Below are 25,338 nucleotides of genomic sequence, written 5' to 3'. Positions count from 1 at the left end.
AGACGGGTATTACAGATAAGTGCAGTCTGTTAAAAAAATGGTATCATAAGAATGAAAAAATAATAACTATAACAAAGTTCTACTTTGAACCTATTTTTTTTGTCAAATATATTTACTTTGAACCTTTGTTTATAACTGAAATAAATATTTTTTGATTATTTTTGTAAATTCAACAACATTTCGATCATCCGTGACTGCAATTTGTTTCATTATCTGCTTGTGCATTATGCATTTATAAATAATGTACAAAGTCTGCAGAATTGAATCATTTAAATTAAATCTCTTAAATATGGTAAATTTTACATGACGCCAAACTTTCCATTGTGTACGTGACTCGTTATTTTTGGGTAGTTAAAGTCTTAAAGATCATGTCATGACTCATCCTTACTTCTCTGCATAGAAAGCTACTGCACTTTGTCCTAATCTTATTTATAACTTTAGAAATTCAGATTAGCAATAGAAAACCTCTAAAAATCGTAGCCTTAAGAACTTTAATCATAGCTTTAAACTTATATTACGATCACTAATACTGCATAAACACATATTTGTGAGTGACAAGATCAGACAACTGAGCACAACATTCGAAAGAGGATAATCTGCTTCACAATCTTATCCTTCAGTTGCCTCAGTTTCTTCTCGGAACTTCTTGTATATGTCCCCCTTATAGAACTCTCTAGTTCTTAGCACCAAAATGAAGGAAGCAAAAGCCCCAAAACATGCAGCAGCAGCTAGAATTATGAATGATTGCCTGTAACAATGAGTACCAATGCAAGTCAGTTCCCCGCTTGATGATCGGTGCATGTTTTTTCGTGAAAGATCTTTTAGTGCCTCGTGATCATACAAAACTCCGGTGATCCTTACGTTTAGTAAGTACGAACCAACAGGACTTGCCAACTGCCCCACATTGAACAATGTAGCGTAGTGCTTTAGCCCAAATATTTCAGATATTATGGCATTGAGCAAGGGAAACTGTGCTCCAAATGAAAATCCAATGATTACAGATGCTACGTACACTGATCCTGGGACAGGAAAGGCTATAAGGAGGTGACCAACACATGACAAGAAGAGGAATAGTGTTGTCATAAGAGGCCTGGGAAATTTGTATTTAACTAGAAGTTTCTCGGAGATCAGACCAGCAAATATTCTTCCAAAGTAGTTCCATATGCTTACTAGAGACACGAATGAGTTCACGTTTTTCATTGGATATCCCAGTGACTCTCCGATTTGACCCAAGTTATCTATGGCAGTCAAGTTTGAGCCGATTCCACAAGCTGTTGAGATAAGCAAAATTAGCATGTCTACACTAAATAGTGCTTGAAGGATTGTGTAATCTTCCCCTCTTGGTGGTTTATTGCATATCTCAGAAAAACACGAAATTCTTGGTACTTCTTCTGATCTTGTAGTGTATTGTGCTGGTATCTCAATCTTCACATCATTACTGGGAATTTTCTTTTGATTCCAGAGAGATAGCTCTTCTCGAAAAACGATAAACAGAGGGAAAAAGAGCAGACCACAAACTATAGTGGCACTTGCATCATAAGCAACTGCTGGAAAAGTTACTAGTTTCTGAGTTATGGTCATGGCCATCAGAAACAATGCTAACACAAGTGATACATAAAAAAACTGATACAGAACTCTGACCTCATTTGGCTGTCTACCAGCGCTTATAGTTCGAATCGTATAAACAAAAGCCATTGAAACTGCAGCCGGGAGCCATGCAATAAGAAAGATAAGAGACTGAGGGTCATTGCCATAGAAAGCCAAGTAAATCTGAGTCATGATAGCTCCACTTAGTCCTGCAAACCCCTTCAAGAGGCCTAGCAGTACGCCACGATTCTCAGGGAAGTTCTTCACACAGGTGACAAGAACTCCAGTATTTGCAAAGTTAAGGGAATTGGCTGCAATGCACATATAAGTACACATCTGCCACACTTTTGGCTTGGCTATCTTGCCGGTAACAGCAAGCCATATCACAAAGTAACCAACAAAATTCAGAGACGAACCAATTATCAGAAGGAACCAAGTTGGCGTTACCTCAGCGATTAGGCCAGAGAAAATCCCAACATTTGAGCCGAGATCCTTGAAGAATCCAATAAGATTGAGCGTGCTCTGATCATATCCCAAAGAAGCTTTAATCTCCTTGGAGTAAATCCCAAATATGTAAGTACCTCCTACACCAGCCATGATTGTAAAAGATGCAAAAAGCGAGAGCCATCGACCACGAAAAACGTGCAATGCAAACTCAAGGATGCTACCTTTAGCAGCTGAACTTAAGTTTTCTGTCATTGTTAGCTCTAGAGTCATGTTTCTAGTGTGTCACAAGAAGATAAGTTACAGTCTAACCAGCATGACCTCCTCTTATATATAGAAAATTGAAAAGCTCATTAAGCACCACATGATATATCTGTGTGTGGCTGAAATCTAGCACCTTTTTGAAGTGTTTAGGGGTAAAGTTTAGAATCCTTTTCATTAAAATGATGGGCAACGACAAAGGGCCTGTCTTAAAATTTTTGAAACCCCTGTCATGAGGTACTGCCTTGTTTTGAGATTAATAATTCAATTCTTCTTTCAATTTTCCTATTAAAGACGGTTTGAGGGTTCAGAACTCATGAATCGGAATTATATTTTTAAAAATAAAAAGGGGCGACATTGAAATGAGCCCCTTATAAATTAGTGCCTATGCGGTCACACATCCTCCACTCCCTAGTCACACATCCTGCATTCTCCTTGGGGAGGGGGCATTATTTAAAGTACTATCACTCCACTTGCTTGATTGCACATCTATTTTCGGTTAGGCTAATAATCCTAGAATATCAGTAATAGGTGTTATTGAATTGATTATAAGGGACGTTTGATTTATGGTTAATGAGCCCGGTTAACCGTTGGTGCCTGCTATTTGATTTCCTATATAGCTTGGGGGAGTGGGGCTACACGCAAACTCCTATCGCATCGCAAAGTAAGTAGCCTTTTTGTTTCCATAGTCTTCTAGACATGTAAAAGAGTTAAGGATATGCGTGTGCAGTTTTAGGTAAGGATGAAACTCCCTTTCCAAATTAATTCGAAATTGACTTCCAACAGATCTGCGGTCACCAGGTGGTCCTAGGCACCATCTCATCACAATAATGATTCCTTTGTTCCATTCACACCCATTTTTACCCAACCATTGAACTATGATTGCTCAGTTTTCTGAACTATGGCACCGGTACCTAAGTTATAACAAGCATTTTACTCGAGGATTTATTGATAGCATAGTGACGATGTTGATTAGAATTTTGAATTTATCTCTCCCTCCTGCTAAAGGGCATAATTTTAAAAATGTGATATATCAAATGCCATTATAAAAAACTCTAATCTCCATTCACAGAAGACATAGATAAACTTCTAAACACATGAATCATTAGCATTTGTAAAATTAAACCTCAGACCCCTCATTGTGATACTGTCTCATCCAGTTTCTTGGCTGTGAAGAATTATTCTCATCACTCATTGGTATCATTATATGTTTGATCACTTAACTTGGTGTAATGCCAGTTCTTCAGTAGAGTGCGACCCCATCCATCAATTCGCAATCATCAAATTTTACTCTAGAAACAGAAGGATTTATTCTGATTATATTTGCTACCTACAATTAATAATTCATCTGTATCTTCTGAACTTAACATCAACAATGGCAAGTGGAATCAAATCACACAAAGCGTGGCGCTACTTTCAGGTCCTGCAATGTGGTAAACTAGACCTACCTTTGTTTTATAGATTCCACTAATAGTTGACTCACCGAGTCACTGTACAAGTAGTATCTGTTAACCATGTGATTTTATGTAGCCAACGACCCATTAGAAGGATAGAGTATGCAACAGTTTTGCGAAATCCGAGACTCATTATATTTCCTACTTGAAAGTTGGGACACTGGCAATCTAGCAAGGAATCTGACTTGATTACCGACATGTTTAAGTTAATGAAATTTGAAATTAACTTGGACGAATTAACATGTTTACTAAACCAAAACAATCTGAATCTCGGACTCATGTTTACTAACACGTATTCTATCCAAATTCAAAACTGTCACTTAAGCCAAGGCTTCATATCCAAAGCAAGAATTTTTACAAGCTAAGTGTAATTCTTCCTCGCAGATACCTAACCATCTAATCATTAGGCAGAAAAACAATCACATCATCTCGTGTCTTCGTGTCAACTTGGCGTATTTTTACTCAATCTATGAAGGTCTGAAACCTGATTCTGGAAATAAGTTGCATAATTACAATTTTGTATGAACTGAACTATCAGAGCAGTAGCCTGGTGCTTAACCTGTTAAAATTCAAAATATATTAGTTTTGAAGAGACTAGGAGGAGAATCATTACCGATTAATTAAGACATTTAATTATGAACTAACAGTTGTTAGATTCATCGGATGCTCTTCTGAAACATAACTGTTCACCCATTTTAGTAAACTGTACTTAGTAGAATAATGTTACTTTAACAGTTTCAATGGCGCAATGTGATTTTCATAATGCAACTTGATTATTACTCATTTTGCATCTTGTTAGCAACTTGCTATCTTTTTGTTTTTAATTAGCTATAGGTACACGTGAAGAAACTATTTATTAACAAATTATATCCTAGAAAGACTAACAAATGTCTAAAGAAAGCCTAGATCCACCACCGTCTATGATAAATATAGACCATGGTGAGGATACTGGGAGACAAGTTGAATTAAAGTGAAGTTGGTATGTAGACTAGACCATTGTTTAGTGTAGAATGGTAATTAAACCTAAACACTTGTGAAATGTGGCAAAAATTAGTGGAAGCTGTGCGCCTAATGATGAACCAGTAATCAGTATTGGTGCAACATACTCTGATCCAGTAATTGGAATGACAATGAAAGGGTGACCGATACATGACAGACGTAAAACCTGATAACATATTTCTTCGCCATCTCTTAAATTCGCAGTAACTGAATGATTAACTCATAAACAAGGTCTAAATGGTCTTATCTTCTGTCGTAGCAGATCCTAAGTCCGATTCTCACTCATCCTGAGATTTATTAGACTTACTTTAAGAACGGACACTGGCTTATTAGCTTATAAGTATATTGAAAAGAATCTCCATTCAAAATTTAAAGATTTTAGGAAATCTGGTAACTTAACAGCATTAAAATTCAACTTGATATAATTTTTTGATTCCTTGCTTTGCATGCTCTTTTAAATGCTTATGTATCATACAGAGGCCCTATAAGCTTTACATTCACATATAGGTAGGCTAGCCAATTTCCCGCAACTGTATAGTGTAGAATAATATTTAGCCCAAACAACACTGAGAAATGTGGCAAAAATTAGTGGAAGCTGTGCGCCTTGTGACGAACAACAGCAACATAGACTGATCCAGGAATTGGAAAGGCAATGATAAGGGTGACCGAAGGGCAATGAAAGGTGATCCATACATGACAGACGTAGAACTAATGTCATCACAAGTGGCTTAGGAAATTCGTATGTAACATCAGACATTTCTGGACCATGCTCATGATGTATGACCTTTACTAAAAGTAGGAACGGAAACATACCTTTAATAATCCTTTGAAGATATTTGTTTATAAAGCTTAGCTAAGACCTTGGTAAGCAAATTTTCAACAGCAATTAAGCTTTTGATCCTGTAAAATAAATCAACATATCAGTGTGACGTGCTTGCAGGATTGTGCAATCTTCACATGAAATCTTTGTGCTTTTTCAAGATGCTGCAGAAGTATTGATATGTAAACTTGCCAACAAAATTTGAGCCTCATTGTCCTGTTAAGGGCAATGAACCGAACCAAACTAAACCGATTTATTCTCGGTGGAATCAGTGTTGAGTTCATTGAGTCCCATCTTTTAGCCAAAGGAGCTTACCCCCAAGCTTCACAGTGGAAGAAAGTTTTGATGGTGTATTAATTAGGAAACGATAGAAATTCAAGAGCTTTTGGCCTCCACTCAATTCTAAATTCTAATAGATAAATCAGTCTGGAAAGTCACAATGACAGACACAGGCCTAAAAATTACAATCAATCCTCATCATATACAATGTTTTAGTCAAAAACCAACTACAGTTGTATTAAACATTGTAACTATTTACATTATTTTCCCGAGATAAAATAGCACACCAAAAGTCAGGCACGCTTAGCACTACAAGACTTGGATCGTTCATCTAAAACAAATAGTAGTATGTTTCCTTGTATTAAATGTCCATATCGCCATGGATTCTTCTAGATGACCTTTAACTAGAGCTAACTTCAAAAGCCATTCGTCTACCAGTAATCTTTCAAGGAAGTTTTATCCTGCAACAAAATAGCAAACTCATTACTACAGATCTTTGTCAAGCAACTACATTTTTCTTGTTAGAGTATATATACATTTTATCAATCACAAACTGCATTAGTGTTTTCATCTGGAAATGTGTGATTTTAGAACGAACTGTAAGAATAATTAACATGCTTGAGCAAACGGCATTTTAGAAGGTGAAGTGAAACCTTTCTCGGGGTTAACTTCAACTAAACAATTGAGCTCCCTGTTTCTGAATGACTCTGGTGGAGGTTTCTGGAATTTATATCAGCTCAACATTTACGAAAGGATGTTAATCATCCAGGTGTACAGTGTAAATATATCGGACATTCTTCAACACATCGGACAGCTTAGCTTCTCCCACGTCCGCATCCTCATCAAAACTGTTACGGCTAGATCCTTTCGGAAACTTGAACAGGCTTCGACTGCCTTCGAGGTGGCTTCGGCCGTACCTGAAAGTGAAGAGAATGCGAGGGTTTGTACCCCCGATTCACCTCCGGTGTGAGAATCAGAATCTGGCTGTAAAAGTAGGGTAATAATACAAGAAAAGCGGAGTGTTTACGAGAATGTGTCTGTCTTTTTTGTCTTACTTCACAAGGGTTTTTATACCCAATTCTGCTTTGAATGTCAGCCGTTACCAATCATTAAGGAGGGAGTGAAATGGGGGCGTTATGTCCCTTGTTTTGTCCAACGGTCTGCAAGTCGTGGGCCGCGGCCTGGACTTTCGTGGGCCTTCGTTTCTCGGGCCTGGAGGTCCTTCGGCCCAGTATCTTAACTGCTTATTGGGCCTTCGTTCAATGGGCCTGGTTGGGCCAATAACCAACATGTCCCTGTCCTTCGGCTGGGCCTTCGGGCTGGCCGACGGACACCGGTTTCGGCCCATATTGGGGCAAAGAAACCCTAGGGCGATCGCTTCAGTTCCGCCTCGATCTTCGGTCGTACACGTGGCAAACTTGTGGGGACTTGCAGTGCATTAATGTGACAGCTGTTGGCACGTCGTTCCATGGCTCAATCCCAGCCGTTGAATATCAACCGTTTTGATCTGGGACGTCTATTTCAAAAACCCTCAAACGTCGCTTTTCTGAATTCATTTTAGGCGCCTATATAAGCCCATTTGTGCATTTTCTTTTCTTTTCATCACTTTTAGTTTCTCCATACACAGTGACAAATTGCGGTGAATCTTCCAATCACGGGCAACAGCAACTCCGTCTTCCCAGATCATCCCATTTCAATCCAAGAACATCTCCAGATAAGTAAGTCCTTTTTCTTGTTTTCCAGTTTTGAATTTGCATGCCGGTTTCCTGTGTTTTAGGATGTTTGCATGTGGACTTAGAGGTTTTGTTCTGGGTTCATGGGGTTTTTCTGGGTTTTGTGCGTGTGCCATTGTGTTTTTTGGGGTTTTTGGGAATTTCTGGGTAGGTAATAGAAGTTTCACCGGGTTTTACCAATTTGAGGGGGCCCCATGGGTTTAAAAATGGCATGCAGGGTGTTTTCTGACCAAGAACGTTCTTCGGGATTTCTTGGTTTTAGAACGTCTTTCGGGAGCCGACCCAGGGCGTAAACATGTGGTCCGGAGTCTGAGATGTTTGCGAAAGGTTCTGTAGGCAAGAACATCCTTCGGGATGGCTTGCCCCAGGAGCAGCCTTCGAAAACCGCCTCCGGGGTTCTGGTTTGTTCGGTCCTGGGACGTGTACTCGGTTTTTTATTTTTTCTTTTCTGTCTGCTAATCTGAGTACATGGACTAATGTCTCTCTGTTCCTGATACAGGGACATGGACCGAGCAAACCGCCCCCCAGATTCTTGGGACCCCTTGTCGAACAGCTTGGAGGGAACGTCTTCCATTCGCCCCGAGCGGACTGGACGGGCCCTTTTTGGTTCGGCTGCCGACTATCTTGCAGCCAATAATCGATCAGAACTGACGAAGGGACGCGTAGTTCAGATGAACGAGGATTATTCCGTCCCTCGAGGGTTTTGTTGGCTGTATGCACCAAGGGAGGGCGAAAGGATCTACGATACTCCCGGGGTGCCAGATGGATATGGAGGCTGCGCCGTAGGGGTTTCGGAAGCGGCCTTCAAGTGTGGCTTGCGGGTGCCTCCGTTGAAGTTGATCAAGCACCTTTTCTTCCAGATGGGCATCACCCTCGGACAGATGGACCCAAATGGGTTCATCCATATTAACTATTTCCAGAATAGATGTCTTCACGCCGGGATCGCACCCAACACTCGTCTATTCTGGTATCATTACGACTTTCGGAAGAATCCGAAGAGTCCCGGTTTCTACACCATCGCCCGTCGAGCAGGGCGACCTGATTGGACGGCGACCAATTCGAACAATAAATTCACTCACACTCATTGGTATTATGTGAGTGGTCCAAAGTTGGCGGCCATGTCGGTTTGGCGAGATGTGAATCCCTCTCTGCTTCTTATGTCGAGTCTGACCTTGGAGGAGAAGGAGAATTACACGGCGTTATTAGACGTCAACGTGAAGAAGCTGGGTCCCGGAGAGTTTCGGGACAAGGACTGGCTCTTCAGCTTGTGGGGTGGGGTAACAAAACTTCTTCCTTTATTTTTTCTTTCACTAGTTTTATCCCATCACCTGTGTATTTATTTTTCCTTGTTATGCATTCGATTATATACACTCGGACTAACTTGTTTCCCCTTTGTATTTCAGTGTCTTCGAGAGAGGCTTTGATCGAGAGGAAAAAGGCTAGGGCGGCCAAAAAGAGGGCGGCTGAGGAGGCGGCGAAGAAGGTCACCGATCAGGGGGCTATGCCAGATCCTTCGGAGGGCACAGACGAGAGGGCTCAGGCCGAGAGGGCTCCGTCGCCTCGCCAATCTCATGCGGCTTCTGAGGCCGAGGAGGGGGACGACCTGGAGTACATGGGAGAGGGAAACCCTTCCAAGAGGACCCGGAGCAAGGAGGGGATTGCGCGATCTTATCTCCTAGGGTGGGGCGTGCTCACGTCCGACCACATTGTGTATCTAGCCCGGCAATCCACAAAGGAGGTGGCTTAGGACCTATGCCATGGCCTCCAGCTTCCGGTCGATCTTCCGACCTTTGCTTCGGCCTCTGCTACCGAGGCCTGCACGGAGCTTCTGTCCTTCCTGTCCCTGGTACATTTTTTAATCTCTCCTTTTTATTTTTCGTCCATCTTTTTCCCTTCGGCTCCTTTTAGTAATATTTCTTGTCTTGTCTTTTTGTAGGCTGCTCCTTGGGTCGCAGCTGTGGAGGATAAAGTTAAGGACATGGAGACTCGAATGGCTGAGGTGAAGGAGTTGGAGAGGAGGGCCACGGCGGCCGAGGAGGAACTCGTAAGGGTGAAAGCCTAGAACGAGGTCGAGGCCACCGCGTTGAAGGAGGATAGATCTCGGTTGGAGACTGAACCGGAGAAGGCGAACCGGAGGATCTCCCACCGGAACGTCCAGCTGAAGAGGTCCTGAAAGGAGCTTCGGAAAAAGCAGAAGCAGCTGGACCGGACGGAGGAGCGCTGCTTTTAGTTCGGCGCTGACTATGTCCTGGAGAGGGCCCATGGCTTGAACTGGGATTATAAGCAGTTGCTGAACGACAGCCTGGAGGATCCTATCGGCCGGCCAGCAGTCGAAGTCCCTCCTGTCTCCTCCGGCGAAGACGAATAGCTTTTGGATGAAGACCCTCAAGCCTAAGCCTTCAGCACTGAGGTGCTTGACATGACGCAAAATGATCTTGTTGCGAAGTTTGCCGTTGGTGTTTCCATGGTCGTACCCAACTCTTGCAGCGGCATTCTTCGTTCATCTTCTTGTATTATTATTTTTTGTAATCGGTACTCATTTTGTAATTGGTACTCCTGCCTTCGAGCTTTTGTAATTTAACTAGCCTTCGGGTTTTTATATTTTAATGCATCTTTCGTCTTTCGTCAACATTGTCTTACTGCATTTAATAGTTGTATCTTTGGCTTCATTCGCCTTAACAATTAAAACGAATCGCCACTTCGGCATTATTGATGCCTTAACGATTTTAATGAAATGAATTGTATTTTTGGCTTCATTCGCCTTAACAATTTTAATAATTGTGAATAAAATGAATCGTATCTTCGGCTTATTCATTCGCCTTAACGATCTTATCGAATTGTATCATCGGCTTTATCTGCCCTAACAATTTTAATAAAGTGAATTGTATCTTCGGCTTTATCTGCCTTAACAATTTAATTTTAATAAAATGAATCGTATCTTCGTCTTATTTATTCGCCTTAACGATTTTATCGAATTGCTGCCTTATTATCCCCTACGGCCCCAAGGGTTAAATGCCGAAGTTGACTTCGGGCTGTTAATCCTTTTTACTGGATGTAGGCGAAGGAACAAGGATGCTGATCTTTCAGTGATTGCCCCTAGATCAGCATGTCATGGTTCGTTCGTCCCAGAGGAGGTCTTCTTCGGGATTGCCCCTAGACCTGGTTTTTAGTTTAATTTTGAATACCTGTTTGAGGCCGAAGGACCATGTTCTTCTTTTGATTGCCCCGGGACAAGGGTTCCCTAGGCCTTTTTAATATCAAATGATTAAGGGAAGACGAATGATAGGGCGTTATTCCAGGATGGCCCCTTAAGGCCCTTAATTCGTGTTTATCCATTGCCCATTTTGTTACATGTTTAATTATCAAATTGGATAAGGGTGGCGGCCGAATGGTTTATCTTTTTCAGGATCGCCCTCAGATAATACTCGGCCGGCCGCGGCATGTGCAAATAAAGAAATGTGACATAATATGCTTCTTTATTTAGCCGAATTGTTTACATTTTTCGAATAGAATTCAAATACAAACTTTTAAAGAAATTTCTTACTGATAAAATTTTCGAAGGCGACTCGCATGCCAAGTGTTTTTGATTGCCTCGCCGGACAACATTTCAAGCTTGTACGTTCCCGGGCGAATGACCTCGATCATCTTATAAGGCCCATCCCAGTTGGGCTGAAGCTTTCCTTGTTTGGCCGGCATAGATGCGGCCAACTCCCTTAGGACTAGGTCTCCGACTCCGAAAGACCTTTTCTTCACGTTGGAGTCGTAATGTTGTGCCGTTTGTAGTAAATACCTCATGTTTCTTTGATGTGCAGCTTCTCTTTCTTCCTCCAGTAAGTCTACATTCGCCTTCAACCCGAAGCTATTAGTTTCCACATTGTAGGTTTCAGTTCGGTACGATTCCAAGCCCACTTCGACAGGAACTAGGGCCTCGGTTCCATAGGCCATTCTAAAAGGAGTTTCTCCCGTTGATGTGCTAGGGGTGGTTCGGTAGACCCATAAGATCCAAGGGAGTTCTTCCGCCCATCTTCCTTTGGCCTCGCCCAGCCTCTTTTTTATTCCTCGGAATATCACTTTGTTTGCCGCCTCGATTGCCCCATTTCCTTGCGGGTGGGCGACTGAGCTAAATTTCTGTTCAATTCCGAAATGGTGCGGAAACTTGCAGAATTTGTTTCCAATAAACTGAGTTCCATTATCTGAGATGCATGTTTTTGGAATTCCAAATCGGAGGATGACCTGTTCCAGGAAGAACTTTTTCGCGGTTTCTTCGGTGATGGATGACAGAGGACGGGCTTCGACCCATTTGGTCATGTAGTCGATGGCGATTATGAAGTACTTCGCTTACTTCGTGCTAGTGGGCAGTATGCCAACTATGTCCACGGCCCATACGGCGAATGGAATAGGGCTTAGTACAGAGGTCATTTCTTCTGGGGGCTGTTTCGGGACGGTGGCGAACAGCTGGCACTGTACACACCTTTTTGCATAGTCGCTGACGTCGGCCCTCAGAGTGGGCCAGAAGAATCCCTGTCGGAGAATTTTAAAGGCGAGCGACCGACCATCCAGGTGCTCGACGCAAATTCCTTCGTGCACTGCCTCCAGAGCTTGTTGCTGTTCTTCGTTGTTCGAACAGCGTAGAAGGGGTTGACTGACTGATCGGCGATACATCCGCCCATTGATTACTGTATAGTTCGATGCTTTGTATTTAATTTTCAGCGCCTCCTTTCGGTCGGGTGGTAGAATGCTTTTCTCCAGAAAGTTCCTGAGGGGGGTCATCCAGTCGCTCCCCTGGTGGATTTCAAGACATTCTTTCTTTTCGATCGAAGGCATCTTGGCTTTGGTGAGGTAAATAGAACCAGTTAAGTTCTGTGTCTCGGCCGAAGCTAGCCTGGAAAGGGCATCTGCCCTAGAATTGTTCTCTCTGCCAATTTGACTTAGTTCAAAGGTTTCAAATGATAAAGAAGCATCACGTACCTTGGCAACATAGGCTTTCGTTCGGGGATCCCTTTGCTCATATTCCTATGTGAAGTGTTTCACGACCAACATGAAGTCGCTGAAGGCCCTTAGGTGTTTTGCCTCAAGGCTTCGGACCAACTTCATCCCTGCGAGGAGGGCCTCATATTTGTCCTCATTATTTGTCAAAGGGAAGTCGAACCTTATGGCTTGGCATATCTCAAATCCTTCGGGGCTGGAGAGGATCAAGCCAGCCCCGCACTTTTTTCCGGCTACCGACCCATCTACAAAAAGCTTCCACTTTCTTGGGATCCGGATTAATTGTTCATCAGGTAAAAGATCCTTCGGGCCCGAGAATGTGCATTCAACCGTGAAGTCGGCCAAAGCCTGGGCCTTAATTGCCGTTCGGGGAACGTATACGAGATCAAATTCCCCGAGTTCGATGGACCATGCTACGACTCTCCCAGAGGCTTCGGGCCTAGTCAAAATCTTCTTCAAAGGTTGGCTGGTGACAACTTCGACAGTCCGGCCTTGGAAATAATGCCGCAATTTTCGAGAGGCCATAACCAACCCATATGCGAATTTTTCGGCATTGGGGTACCTTGTCTCTGCGTCCTTGAGGACATGGGACACGTAGAACACAGGATGTTGATTACCTTCATAGTTTTTCACAAGGACGGCCCCCAGAGTTCTGTCGGACACAGCTAGATAAAGCTGAAGAGTTTCCTTCGGATCGGGCCTCATCAAGAGTGGTGCCTTTGTCAAATATTCTTTTACTTCTTCGAACGCCCTTTGGCATTCGGGCCCCCACTCAAAATTCTTTGACCCTTTGAGCACGGCGAAGAAGGGAAGTGCTTTCTCGGCTGACCGAGAAATGAAACGCCGAAGAGCGGCGAGCCGGCCTGTCAATTTTTGTATATCTCTGATGCATTTGGGAGGTTCCATATTGATAACTGCTTCGATCTTCTCTGGGTTCGCCTCTATTCCCCGGGCGCTGACCATGTACCCGAGAAACTTTCCACTAGAGACTCCGAAGGTACATTTGTTCGGATTGATCCTCATGTTGTTCTTTCGGAGCGTTTCGAAGCATTCCTTTAAGTCTTCGGCATGATCTCGGAATAGTGATTTTACTATCATATCATCCATGTATGCTTCCATGTTCCTCCCGATCTGCTCTTTAAAGACCTTGTTCACCATTCGCTGGAATGTGGCTCCAGCGTTCTTCAGTCCGAAGGGCATTTTAATATAAGCATAAGTCCCCTTCGGAGTTATGAATGCTGTCTTGGGCACATCCCTATCATTCATAGCAATTTGATGATAACCAGAAAAAACGTCCAAAAAACTAAGTACCTCATATCCTGCCGTTGCGTCTATCAGTTGATCGATGTTAGGCGAGGGGTAGTGATCATTCGAACATGCCTTATTGAGATCCGTGTAATCCACGCACATTCTCCATTTCCCATTCGACTTCTTCACAACCACCACATTGGCTAGCCAGTCGGGATACTCGATTTCTTCAATAAATTTGGCTTCTAACAATTTTTTAACTTCGGCTTCTATTACCTTCTGTCGTTTGACTGCAAATGTCCTCTTCTTCTGCTTTACCGGCTTGGCCTCGGGCTGCACATTCAAGCAGTGCGTTACCGTTTGGGGATCCAATCCGGGCATATCTTCCGGCCCCCAGGTGAACACATCATGGTATTGTCGGATGACAGCTATTACCTTTGCCTTCAGATCCGCCCCCATGTTTTTTCCAATTTGAATCATCTTTCCCGAATGGCCCGCGTACAATTCCACTTCTTCGGTCTCTGCTGTGGGTTCGACAATTGGGATCGAGAGATCGGCCCCAAATTTTTCCAGCTCGATATTCAACGTTTCACGGCTTCCGCTGGGTTCAGATTCTGCCCGCTTCCTCTTCCCGGTTCCATCTGGTCCTTCATATTCCTGATCCTTCTCAAGGTCTTCGAGCATTATGATTCAGGCGGTTTTCTGATCGCCCCTCATTTCTCCTATCCCTTTTTCAGTGGGGAACTTGAGTTTGAGGTGGGGTATAGACTCCACTGCTTCAAAGGTTGATAAGAAGGGCTTGCCAAATATTGTATTGTACGAGCTTTCAATCCGAACCACATAGAACTTCACCAGCTTTTCGACGGTATACGGCAACTTGCCCAGGAGGACCGGAAGAGTAATCGTTCCTTCGAACTGAATAGGATATCCTCCGATGGCATAAAGGGGAGCCTCGTTACAGGGCTCTAGTTGCTCTCCCGCCAAGTTCATCTTGCAGTAGGTTTTATGGAACAGTATATTGGTCGAGCTGCCTGTATCCACCATCACTTTCCATATCTTGTTCTGCCCGATGATGGGATTGATAATTAGAGGGTCCTCGTGCGGGCGAATGACGTCCTCGTAATCTTCAGTGTTGAAGGTCATGGGCATGTGGGGCTTTGCCTGTCCGAATTGATACAGATTGTACACCTGTCGGGCATACTTCTTCTTTGCTGTCTTGCTATCCTTATCCAGAATGCTTCCCCCAGATATAGTTTTTACTTCGCCCCTTACCTGTCCCTTCGCTCTGGCTCGTCGGCCTCTACTTCCTCCTCTTGGTTCTTCTTCGGCCCCAACCTATCTCTCAGATCTTGGACGAACTGATTAAGCTCTCCGTCTTTGATCATGCGCTCGATGAGCTTTTTGAGGTGATAGCATTCATCGGTGTTATGCCCCTTGTCCCTGTGATAGTCGCAGTACTTATCGGGGTTTTTCTTGTGGTTCGGGACCTTTATCTTGGCGGGGCGAACAAACCCTGGCTTGCCCTTTATCTCATGGAGAATCTTGGAGATCGGCGCATTCAAAGGAGTGAACACGGCCGAATCTCTATCTCGACGCCGTTCGGCCCCACGATCTGTTTCTTTCCTTCCTTCTTTCTTGCTATCCCTCCGGTCAGATCCTGATCTTGGGCCCTCATATTTATCGGCTCGCTTTGATCGGTCGTCCCTTCTTGAATCTTTATATCCTCCAATACTTTCCATCTTTCGGCGAATGTTCTCGCCTCTTACATATATATCATTCAGGGATTTTGGGGGAAAATCGTAAAGAGATGAGCGAAGCTTTTTACCTTTATAGGGGTCTAGCCCCGCCGTTAGGAAGCCCGTTGCTTTGATTTTGTCCAGGTTAGTGACCATCCCCGCTTCTTCCTTGAACCGAGCGAGATAATCTCCCAGCTCTTCATTCGCCCTCTGTCGACAGTGGACCAAGGCTTCGGTATCCTTCGCCTTTTGACATAGGTGCGAGTAGTACTTTAAAAACTTCCTCTTTAACTGCTCGTAAGACCCGATGGACCGAGGTTTCAGGGATTTGTACCACATCGAAGCAGACCCTTTGAGATAAGTATTGAACATTTTACACAGCATGATATCATTGTGGCCCATCCCAACCATCAGGAGTTCATACTTTTCACAGTGGTCCTCGGGGTCTCCCTTCCCATTGAACTCGCTCATCTTGGGGAATTGTCTCTCTTCCCACAGACGACGCAAAATGTTACGCCCAGATGCTTTCGGTAACTTGAACAGGCTTCGGCTGCCTTCGAGGTGGCTTCGGCCGTACCTGAAAGTGAAGAGAATGCGAGGGTTTGTACCCCCGATTCACCTCCGGTGTGAGAATCAGAATCTGGCTGTAAAAGTACGGTAATAATACAAGAAAAGCGGAGTGTTTACGAGAATGTGTCTTTCTTTTTTGTCTTACTTCACAAGGGTTTTTATACCCAATTCTGCTTTGAATTTCAGCCGTTACCAATCATTAAGGAGGGAGTGAAATGGGGGCGTTATGTCCCTTGTTCTGTCCAACGGTCTGCAAGTCATGGGCCTCGGCCTGGACTTTCGTGGGCCTTCGTTTCTCGGGCATGGAGGTCCTTCGGCCCAGTATCTTAACTGCTTATTGGGCCTTCGTTCAATGGGCCTGGTTGGGCCAATAACCAACAAAAACTATAGCTTCTTTTTGGCTTCTCTTTTTCTTGATTTTTCAGTAAGTGACCCCTTTTACTTGTAGTGATCAAATAGTAGATCATGCAAACCTATGATCTTCTTCCTGAAAAAGCAAACATAAACCGAACATAAACTACACGGTTTAGCAATTATTTAGAAACCATTGCATCCTAAGAGCATCTCCAAAATCCATCTACAACGGTACATTCCCCTTGTCTATAAATATAGTCAATCTTTTGATGTTGGCTATAATTGTTGAACCACCACAAACCTCTAACAAATCTGTAAAAAAAATTATTCATTTATTATCATATTGAAGTAATATATTCTATTTATAATAACATAAAATTTTAATAACATAATATTTTTTAAATATAGCTAACCAATATAGCTAATACCATCGAAGTACAATGTCTTACCGATTCAACAAATTTTACATATTATTTTACAAGTCCGGTTTGTCCAACCAATTATAACCAATACCGTTGGAGATGAAACTAGAAAACTCTCTTATTGTACAATTGGGAGGAAGATACATAAGAGTACTAAACACTATTTAGTGGTAATAGTCAAACTACTACTTGACTGTTAAAATAACAAACCAAATTAAATTATTTTGGTCTGAAAATTTGGTTATATCATTAAAATATATTTATTTTGACATCCATACGGTTGGATCAATTCGAAATAATTTTAAACAAGTCGAGATACTAATACATGACTAAACACTAGTTACTAGTACTAGTCAAACTAATGTGTGATTGTTAAAATAGCAAACCAAATAAAATTATTTTGATCTGTAAGTTTGGTTATATCAATAAAATGTATATATTATGACATCCATACGGTTGGATCAATATAAAGTATTTTTAAAATAATCAAAACAACGAATCAGGACTAACCACTAGTTAACGGTAATAGTCAAACTAATACTTGACTGTTAAAATAACAAACCAAATAAAATTATTTTGATCTGAAAATTTGGTTATATCATTAAAATATATTTATTTTGACATCCATACGGTTGGATAAATTAGAAATAATTTTAAATAAATCGAGACACCAATACAAGACTAAACATTAGTTACCAAGACAAGTCAAACTAATGTTTGACTATTAAAATATCAAAACAAGTAAAATTATTTTGATCTAAAATTTTGGTTATATCAATAAAATATATATTTTATGACATTTGGCGCTAGAAGGTGTTGGATTTTTAACGCAGCGGGGACATGGCAAAACACTTTTACACATATAAAATCCAAATAAAAGCATACAGATCATGAATAAAAATTCGAGGGATCGAATCTAACCTTTAAAAATAATTCGGAGACAACGATCAGAGATCCTTAGCAGTTGCTCCTCAAGTGTGAAGCACTCCACCGGTATCCACCAAGAAAACGATGTTAAGGAGGAGGAAGGAGGTGGAGAGAATTGGGTTTTCCAAACTTTTTGGGTTTTCGGGTTCGATGTGGGTTAGAATAAAATTAGGGTCTATAATAGTGTATTTATAGGCAAAATTTTCAGCTGATATTTTCCCATAAATAATATTATTATTATCCCATTTATTATTCTCATTAATAATTAAAACACCTTTTAATCATTAATCCTTTTTCTAAACACTTTAGAAATAATTCTCTCTCTTGATTTAATTTCCAAAAATTAAATCCTTTAATTAATAATATTAAGAACTTTTCTTAATTAATTTATAATCAATTAAATCTCATTTAATCAATTATTAAATTTGCCAATTAATTATTTATATCATAAATAAATAATTATTAGCCATTATTAATTAATTCCTCCACCATTAAATCATTCTCTTTTTATGGTGTGACCCTGTAGGTTCAATGTTAAGCCGGTAGTAGAAATAAATAATAATAAAACTATATTATCATTATTTATATAAATTCTCTAATTTATTAAATATGATTAATTAATTAATCACATTTATTCTACATCGTGAGGGATACTTCTCAGCATATCGCGACTATCCGGATAATATGAATTCACTGCTTAGAATACCAAGAACCTATTCAGTGAATAGTTACCGTACAATAAACTCCTTCTACCCTACAATGTCCCGATTAAATACAAGGCATGGATCTCGTGTCAAGCCTATCTAATTCAATCACTTTGCTTACCATTTACTATGCGTAGTTCTATGCAAATTAGAAACTCCTTTCTAATTACATTTACTCTGGCCAGAGATTCCTGAACTAGCATAAATGGATCAGCCTTGAACATTCGCTTCCTTCACTGGAAGGGGTAGATCCTTTATTGATCATACACTATCTTCGTGTACAAATTCCTATACCCAGAAGAGCCCTAATAATTATCCCTGGAGACTAAGAACTAAACCAAAGCATAGTTCAGTGTACACAAGATGACTATGATGACCTCAAGTCTAAGGATACTTGTACAACTATCACTATGTGAACAACTGCTGACACGTGAGTGAACTCCATCAGTTGTTCAGCTGGGCGAGTCATGTTTAGTGAACTTATTCTATAATAAGCACCTACATACTAGCTATAGTGTCACCACACAAATGTCTATGAGAACAGACATCCTTTATAATAAAGCAAGCATAGTATGTACCGATCTTTGCGGATTATTAATTACCAGTTAGTAATCCTATGACCAGGAACTATTTAAGTTTAGAGTTATCATCTTTTTAGGTCTCACTATTATGATCTCATCATAGTCCATAAAAAGCTTTACTCTAAACTATGGTATATCTTATTTAAACACTTAAATAGATAGAGCCCGTAATAAAAACAAAACAAGTCTTTTATTAATATCAATGAAATCAAAACAGATTACATAAAAGTTATTCCTAAATCCTCATACATGATTGGACTTAGGACATATTCCTTTCAGAAGGAGCTCTGAAATTTGATACTCCAACATGATAATTGAGGAAGAAGATCCAGAGAAATGCGGAAACACGGCATAAATTCAAACTGTCCAAAAATCAGAGCAAATCAATCCAACAGGAAAAGAAAAAGAACCGTCGACCCTCAGGCCAAGAAGGCTGTTTTCAGTGGAGGATAATCCCCCACCTGAAGGCTCTCAGTTGCAGAAACCACATGTTAAGCGTAAAAGGAGGATCACTAAAGATACCCGTTCCCGTGTTTTAACGGAGAAAGGAAAGCAAGTCCTCTCCAGTGATGCTAGGTTATATTTGCAGAAATTGAGACAGAAAAAACTTTTACGGGAGCAGGAAATAGAGGGCACGGATGGTTCAGATGAAGAGCTTAAGTTGTTAGAAGCTGAAACTAAAAGACTAGAAGCAAAGCTAGAAAAAATAAAAGAAATCCATCGTTTACAACAGGAGTTGAAGCAGGCATCAATTAAAGAAGGGGGTGATGAAGAGATGGGATATGTAGAGCTGTTAGAGGACGATGAAGATTACTACTATGATGAGGAGGAAGTATTCACAGAATCTATATATTCCAGGCCTCGACGCCCAAAGACAGTTTCTTCAGGCGGTACCCCGCAAGGGTCGATGTCAACAGACTCGATATCACAAGAGGAGTTTCTTAAGATACAGGAAGATATGGCTCAACTTCGTGACCTAGTTAAAATGCAATCGAGATTTGAATCCCCGGTGGAAAGCCCCTTATCTCGAAGTATCGAAAAAGCAAAGATAGACAGGACTTTAAAAACCCCCGCGCTCGACCAATTCGATGGATCAACAGACCCATCAGGCTTTCACAATACTTTCAATGGTCGAATGGCGTTCTACGGACACTCAGAAGTCGCTCGTTGCCAATTCTTCTCTACATGTCTACAGGGAACAGCCTTACGTTGGTACAACAATCTCCCATCTAGATCGATCGACTCCTGGACTACATTGAAAACTAAATTTCAGACGAGGTTTTCAAGCAACTACAAAGGGGGCAAGATCACGGCATCTTTGATCACGATGCGTCAAAGACCTAACGAATCCTTGAGAAGCTATTTAGGATGCTTTCGTCAAGCTATATCTGAAATAACAGACCTGGAGGAACCTTTGGCAGTAAACTATTTAGCAGTAGGCATCGATGGAAGCAGACATGGCATTCTGCTAGAAGAGCTCATTGAAAAACATCCGCAATATCTCCACGCGGCTTTCCAGATTGTCGAGCATCGGATGACGCTCCAGGAGGCTGTGGGAAGCATAAGGTCTCCTCGACGCTCTAGATACAAGTACGACAGGATAAGAACTCATAGCCCTCGGACTCCGAAGTCTCGAAGATACGATTCCAAATCTCCTCGACGTTCATCGCCGAGGAGGGATACTGGAAAAGAGAAATATCAAAGCCCGAGAGGTCGAGAATACCAGTGACAGACCGTATCAGATAGAAAATGGCAGCCCCGTGACAGAAAAGACAAAGAGTTTACTAAGCTTACAGTCGACAAAGAAACAATCTTGGCAATTCTAAAGACAGAACCCGACTTTCGACCCCTGAGGCCGATGAAGCCGGGTCGCCCGCCAAGCTCTCGGTATTGTGACTACCACGAAGATACGAGACACACTACAGAACAATGCTATCAGTTAAGCAATCTCATCGAATCCAAAATCAGAAGAGGCCATTTCGTCCATTACATCGAAGGACAGGGCCAAAATCAGCAAAGGAAAGATGACAGAATAGTCGACGTGATCTTCGGTGGTTACGCCGCTGGAGGTATGTCTAACAATTCTCGTAAGTCCTACGCCCGAGAGGTGTGTAATGTTAACCCATCATATCCCAAGAGATATAAACCATCTCCACCTCTTGTCATATCCTTCTCAGATGAAGATTACTCTCCAAACATCATAAGAGGACATCAAGATGCGCTGGTCATCACAGCAAAAATAGGCACCAATACAGTAAAAAAAATCCTTGTCGATAATGGCAGTTCTGTTGACATTCTATATTATCATGCCTTAGCGTGAATGGATACAGGGGAACGAAAATTAGAAAATACCCATTCGCCTCTATATGGCTTCACGGGTAATGAGGTAAAGGTTGTTGGCACAATTGATCTCCCGGTTCTTTTTGGCACAATGCCTTGTCAAGTATGGAAGATAGTTAAATTTCATGTAATTAGTGCAAACTCAAGTCATAATGCCATTCTAGGCCGAATGACTATATCGGCACTTAAAGCCATCACGTCAATACCCCATTTGAAGATGAAATTCCCAACTGAGTTTAGAGTGGGGGAGATGTGCGGTTACCAAGCGGTCTCGAGACAATGCTACTTTACTACTGTTGTACCCAAAAAGCAAGATTGCGATTCTCAAACATTTAACGAGGTTGTCCAGATGGACCCCGATAACATCATCGATATCCCGAGGGAACCCTCGTTCTCTCCCGTCGGTGAGACTGTCGAGGTGTCGATAGTTAAAAATTCGCCGGATAAAACAGTTAATGTGGGAAAAGATCTAGACATCGAGATAAAGGAGGAATTAACAAAGTTACTCCGAGAATTTTTGGATATTTTCGCATGGTCGCCTTCCGATATGCCAGGAATCCCCGTTGACGTAGCAAGACACTCCTTACATGTCGACCGACAGAGAAACCCAATCAAGCAAAAGAGGTGCACGTTCTCAGAAGAAAAATGACGAGCAATAGAGGAGGAGCTTGATCGGATTTTAATGGCACATTTCATCGAGCCGGTAAAATTTCCAACATGGATTACTAATGTTGTCCTGGTGAAGAAAAGTAATGGGAAATGGCGAATGTGTGTTGATTATTCAGACCTTAACAGAGCATGTCCGAAGGATTATTACCCTTTGTCGAATATAGATCAACTTATCGACGCCACGGCCGGCCACGAACTGCTGTCTTTCATGGACGCCTTCTCAGGATATAACCAAATCAGGATGGATGATCAAGATTAGGAGCAAACAGCGTTTATCACACATCGAGGGGTCTTTGCATATCGAAACATGCCTTTTGGGTTAATTTATGTTGGTGTAACATTTCAGTGCATGATGGATGAAATATTTAAGAAACAATTGGGTGGAAACCTTGAGGTGTACGTCGACGATATGATAGCGAAATCAAAATCTTCAAATAATCATTGCAGTGACCTTCGAGAGACTTTTGAGAATGTCAGGCGCAGTAACATGAGATTGAATCTGTTAAAGTGCTCTTTTGGCTTAACATCTGGGAAATTCCTAGGTTTTCTTGTTTCCCAATGAGGGATCGAAGCCGGCCCCTCACAGATCAGAGCAATATCTGAAATGAAAGATTCGTCGACCATCAAAGAGGTTCAACGTCTTACGGGTTACATAGCGGCTCTTCGACGCTTCATACCACAAGCCTCCAAAAAGTGCAGTTCTTTCTTTAAGGTCATCAAAGAAGCATCAAGAAACAAAAAGTTGATATGGGACGATCAATGTAAAGAAAGCTTTGAAGCTATAAAAGCATTTTTAACAAGCCCCCCAGTCTTAGCAAGAGCATTGCCTCGTGAGACTTTGAAAGTACACATCTCGGCCTCCGATGGATCAGTAGCTTCTGTATTGGTTAAAGATGTCGAAGAACGGGAAGCTCCAGTCTACTACGTCAGTCACACACTGAAAGACGCTGAAACTCGTTACCCCCATATTGAAAAATTAATTTATGCTCTCGTGGTAGCAAGCAGGAAACTCCGACACTACTTCCAAGGCCGTATGATAAAATTCATGACTGATCAACCCCTGAAACGTATCTTACATAAGCCCGACATGACAGGGCGTCTTGCTGCTTGGACGGTCGAACTAAGCCAATTCCACATTGAATATTCACCCCGGAATGCAGTAAAGTCTCAAGTCTTATCAGACTTTGTTGCAGAATGTCAATTTGACAATCCTATAATTGAAGAAACATCGTTTCCACAAAAGGCTTGGGTTCTTTACGTCGACGGCTCATCAGCATCATCATCAGGGGGTGCAGGTGTCATTTTAATCAGTCCAGAAGGTTTCAAAATACAACAGGCCTTAAAATTCTCATTTCCAGTAACAAACAATGTAGCTGAGTACGAGGCTTTGTTAGCAGGATTGCGACTGGCAATTGAACTAGAGGTAAAGATTTTAGAGATATTTGGGGATTCACAACTTGTAGCAAAACAGTTACAGGGTGAGTTCAAAGCGCACGACGCTCGAATGTCGACATATTTAAAATTGGCCATGTCCTTGTTGGAGAAAGTTCAGTCATGGACAATCAAGAATATTTGCAGGAAGGACAACCAATGGGCCGACGCACTATCTAAATTAGCCTCATCTGTTTTGACAACGTCTGAGGCAATTTATGTCGAGGAAAGAAAGGTCCCATCCATTGACTTAGACTCTCCATTCCCCAACATGTTGAGAGTCGATGATATATCCTTTATGGCGGATTGGCGTCAACCCTTTTTGGAATATATTTTGCAGAACAAGCTGCCGCAAGATTAAAATGAAGCTAGATCCATATCATACAAGGCAAAAAACTATTGTGTGCTAGAAAACAAGCTATACCGTCGGGGACTTGTAGACCTGTTATTCCTATGCATAGGCCCAGAAGACACTCGCCTGTCGATGGTTGAAGTCCATACGGGTATCTGTGGAGATCATTTAGGGGGTAAAAACCTAGCCCTCAAAATAGTGAGGCAGGGTCTTTTTTGGCCTACAATGCGAAGTGATTGTGAAAATTTTGTGCGGAAGTGTAAGTCATGTCAACTATACGGGTCGGTGTCACATCAACCATCAGTAAAAATGATTCCAGTAACCAACCCATGCCCTTTCTTTCAGTGGGGCATATACATCGTGGGACCTTTCCCAAAGTCTAAGAACCAAGCCCAATATATCATCGTGGCCGTCGACTATGCAACAAAATGGGTCGAAGCCCGACCTTTAGCTAAGATTCGCGAGAAAGAGATGATCGAGTTTTTGATGGAATACATTGTGTTCAGATTTGGGGTACCAAGAATCATTGTAGCCGATAACGGAACTCAATTTGTGGGGGATAAGTTCACAGAAACACTCTCACAACTCAAAATTAAGCACATCAAATCTTCGGTAGCCTACCCCCAAGCCAACGGACAGGTTGAAGTAACCAACAGGATAATCCTACAGGGGATCAAAAAAGGGTCGACGAGTTGCCAAGGCCATGGGTCGAGGAACTGCCTAATGTGCTCTGGTCTTATAGAACGACCCCCAGGAGCTCAACAGGAGTATCTCCCTTTAAGATGGCCTTTGGTTTAGAAGCGGTCTCACCAGTCGAAGTGTCCCTCAATACCCCGAGGGTCGAATACTTTGATTCCAAAGCATCACAGGAAGGAATTCAACTTCACAATGTCCTTATGGAAGAAATCAGGGATGAAGCATCTAAGAGAGTCCTCCAGCAACAAGCGCGTATAACATCTTACTTCAACAAGAAGGTGAAGGTTAAGGAATTCTTGGTGGGAGATCTAGTTCTCCGAGAGTCAGCAACATCCCAGCCCTCCATAACAGGAAAGCTCAAAGCCCCGTGGGAGGGACCTTATCAAGTAACAGAGGTTGTTGCACCAGGAACCTATCGTCTGTCGACACTCGATGGAACTCCCATCAAGAATGCATGGAACGCAATTCACTTGAAGAAGTTTTATCAGTAATCAGTTTGTTTGAAATGTATGAATCAGAACTACCTTTAATTATGCAAAAGCAGTTTTAGCGAAAAGGGGTTGATATGAGATCCCCGCTAAGACATCACCCTAAATTATCAATGCAATCTATTTTGTTGAAGATATTGTGTATTTCGTAAGTATAAAAGCTCTTGTGTAAAAACAAGTTTAATTAGCCTAAGAAAGGAGATCTAAGTCCTACAAGTTCAAAGGATCAAATCCAGCAACGAGGGTTGCAGCACAAG

The 25,338-nt window shown here is 41.9% G+C and overlaps 5 protein-coding genes across 5 annotated transcripts; 3 read left to right on the top strand and 2 right to left on the bottom strand.

Annotated features, from left to right (window-relative positions):
• Positions 1-459: 459 nt before the first annotated feature.
• On the bottom strand, positions 460-2,532 carry LOC141707408 (protein NUCLEAR FUSION DEFECTIVE 4-like). Its single transcript, XM_074510552.1, has one exon. It carries the CDS (start codon positions 2,302-2,304, stop codon positions 610-612), a length of 1,695 nt encoding a protein of 564 aa, XP_074366653.1. The 5' UTR covers positions 2,305-2,532; the 3' UTR covers positions 460-609.
• Positions 2,533-14,501: 11,969 nt separating this feature from the next.
• On the bottom strand, positions 14,502-16,018 carry LOC141689535 (uncharacterized). The gene is made up of 2 exons (XM_074493865.1): positions 15,084-16,018; positions 14,502-15,030 (listed from the first exon to the last, which is right to left on the bottom strand). Exons 1-2 carry the CDS (start codon positions 16,016-16,018, stop codon positions 14,502-14,504), a joined length of 1,464 nt encoding a protein of 487 aa, XP_074349966.1.
• A 4,945-nt stretch (positions 16,019-20,963) lies between these two features.
• On the top strand, positions 20,964-21,425 carry LOC141689526 (uncharacterized). Its single transcript, XM_074493852.1, has one exon. The coding sequence runs from the start codon at positions 20,964-20,966 to the stop codon at positions 21,423-21,425; it is 462 nt and encodes a 153-aa protein (XP_074349953.1).
• On the top strand, positions 21,426-22,676 carry LOC141689520 (uncharacterized). Its single transcript, XM_074493841.1, has 2 exons — positions 21,426-22,013; positions 22,461-22,676. Exons 1-2 carry the CDS (start codon positions 21,426-21,428, stop codon positions 22,674-22,676), a joined length of 804 nt encoding a protein of 267 aa, XP_074349942.1.
• A 2,003-nt stretch (positions 22,677-24,679) lies between these two features.
• LOC141689506 (uncharacterized) lies at positions 24,680-25,084 on the top strand. Its single transcript, XM_074493820.1, has one exon. The coding sequence runs from the start codon at positions 24,680-24,682 to the stop codon at positions 25,082-25,084; it is 405 nt and encodes a 134-aa protein (XP_074349921.1).
• The last annotated feature ends 254 nt before the right edge of the window (positions 25,085-25,338 follow it).

Source organism: Apium graveolens, chromosome 2 (assembly GCF_009905375.1).
Source record: "Apium graveolens cultivar Ventura chromosome 2, ASM990537v1, whole genome shotgun sequence".
In the NCBI taxonomy this organism is placed as follows: domain Eukaryota; kingdom Viridiplantae; phylum Streptophyta; class Magnoliopsida; order Apiales; family Apiaceae; genus Apium; species Apium graveolens.
Note: the sequence above shows the minus strand (reverse complement) of the source record. Positions and strands in the feature narration are given on the sequence as shown.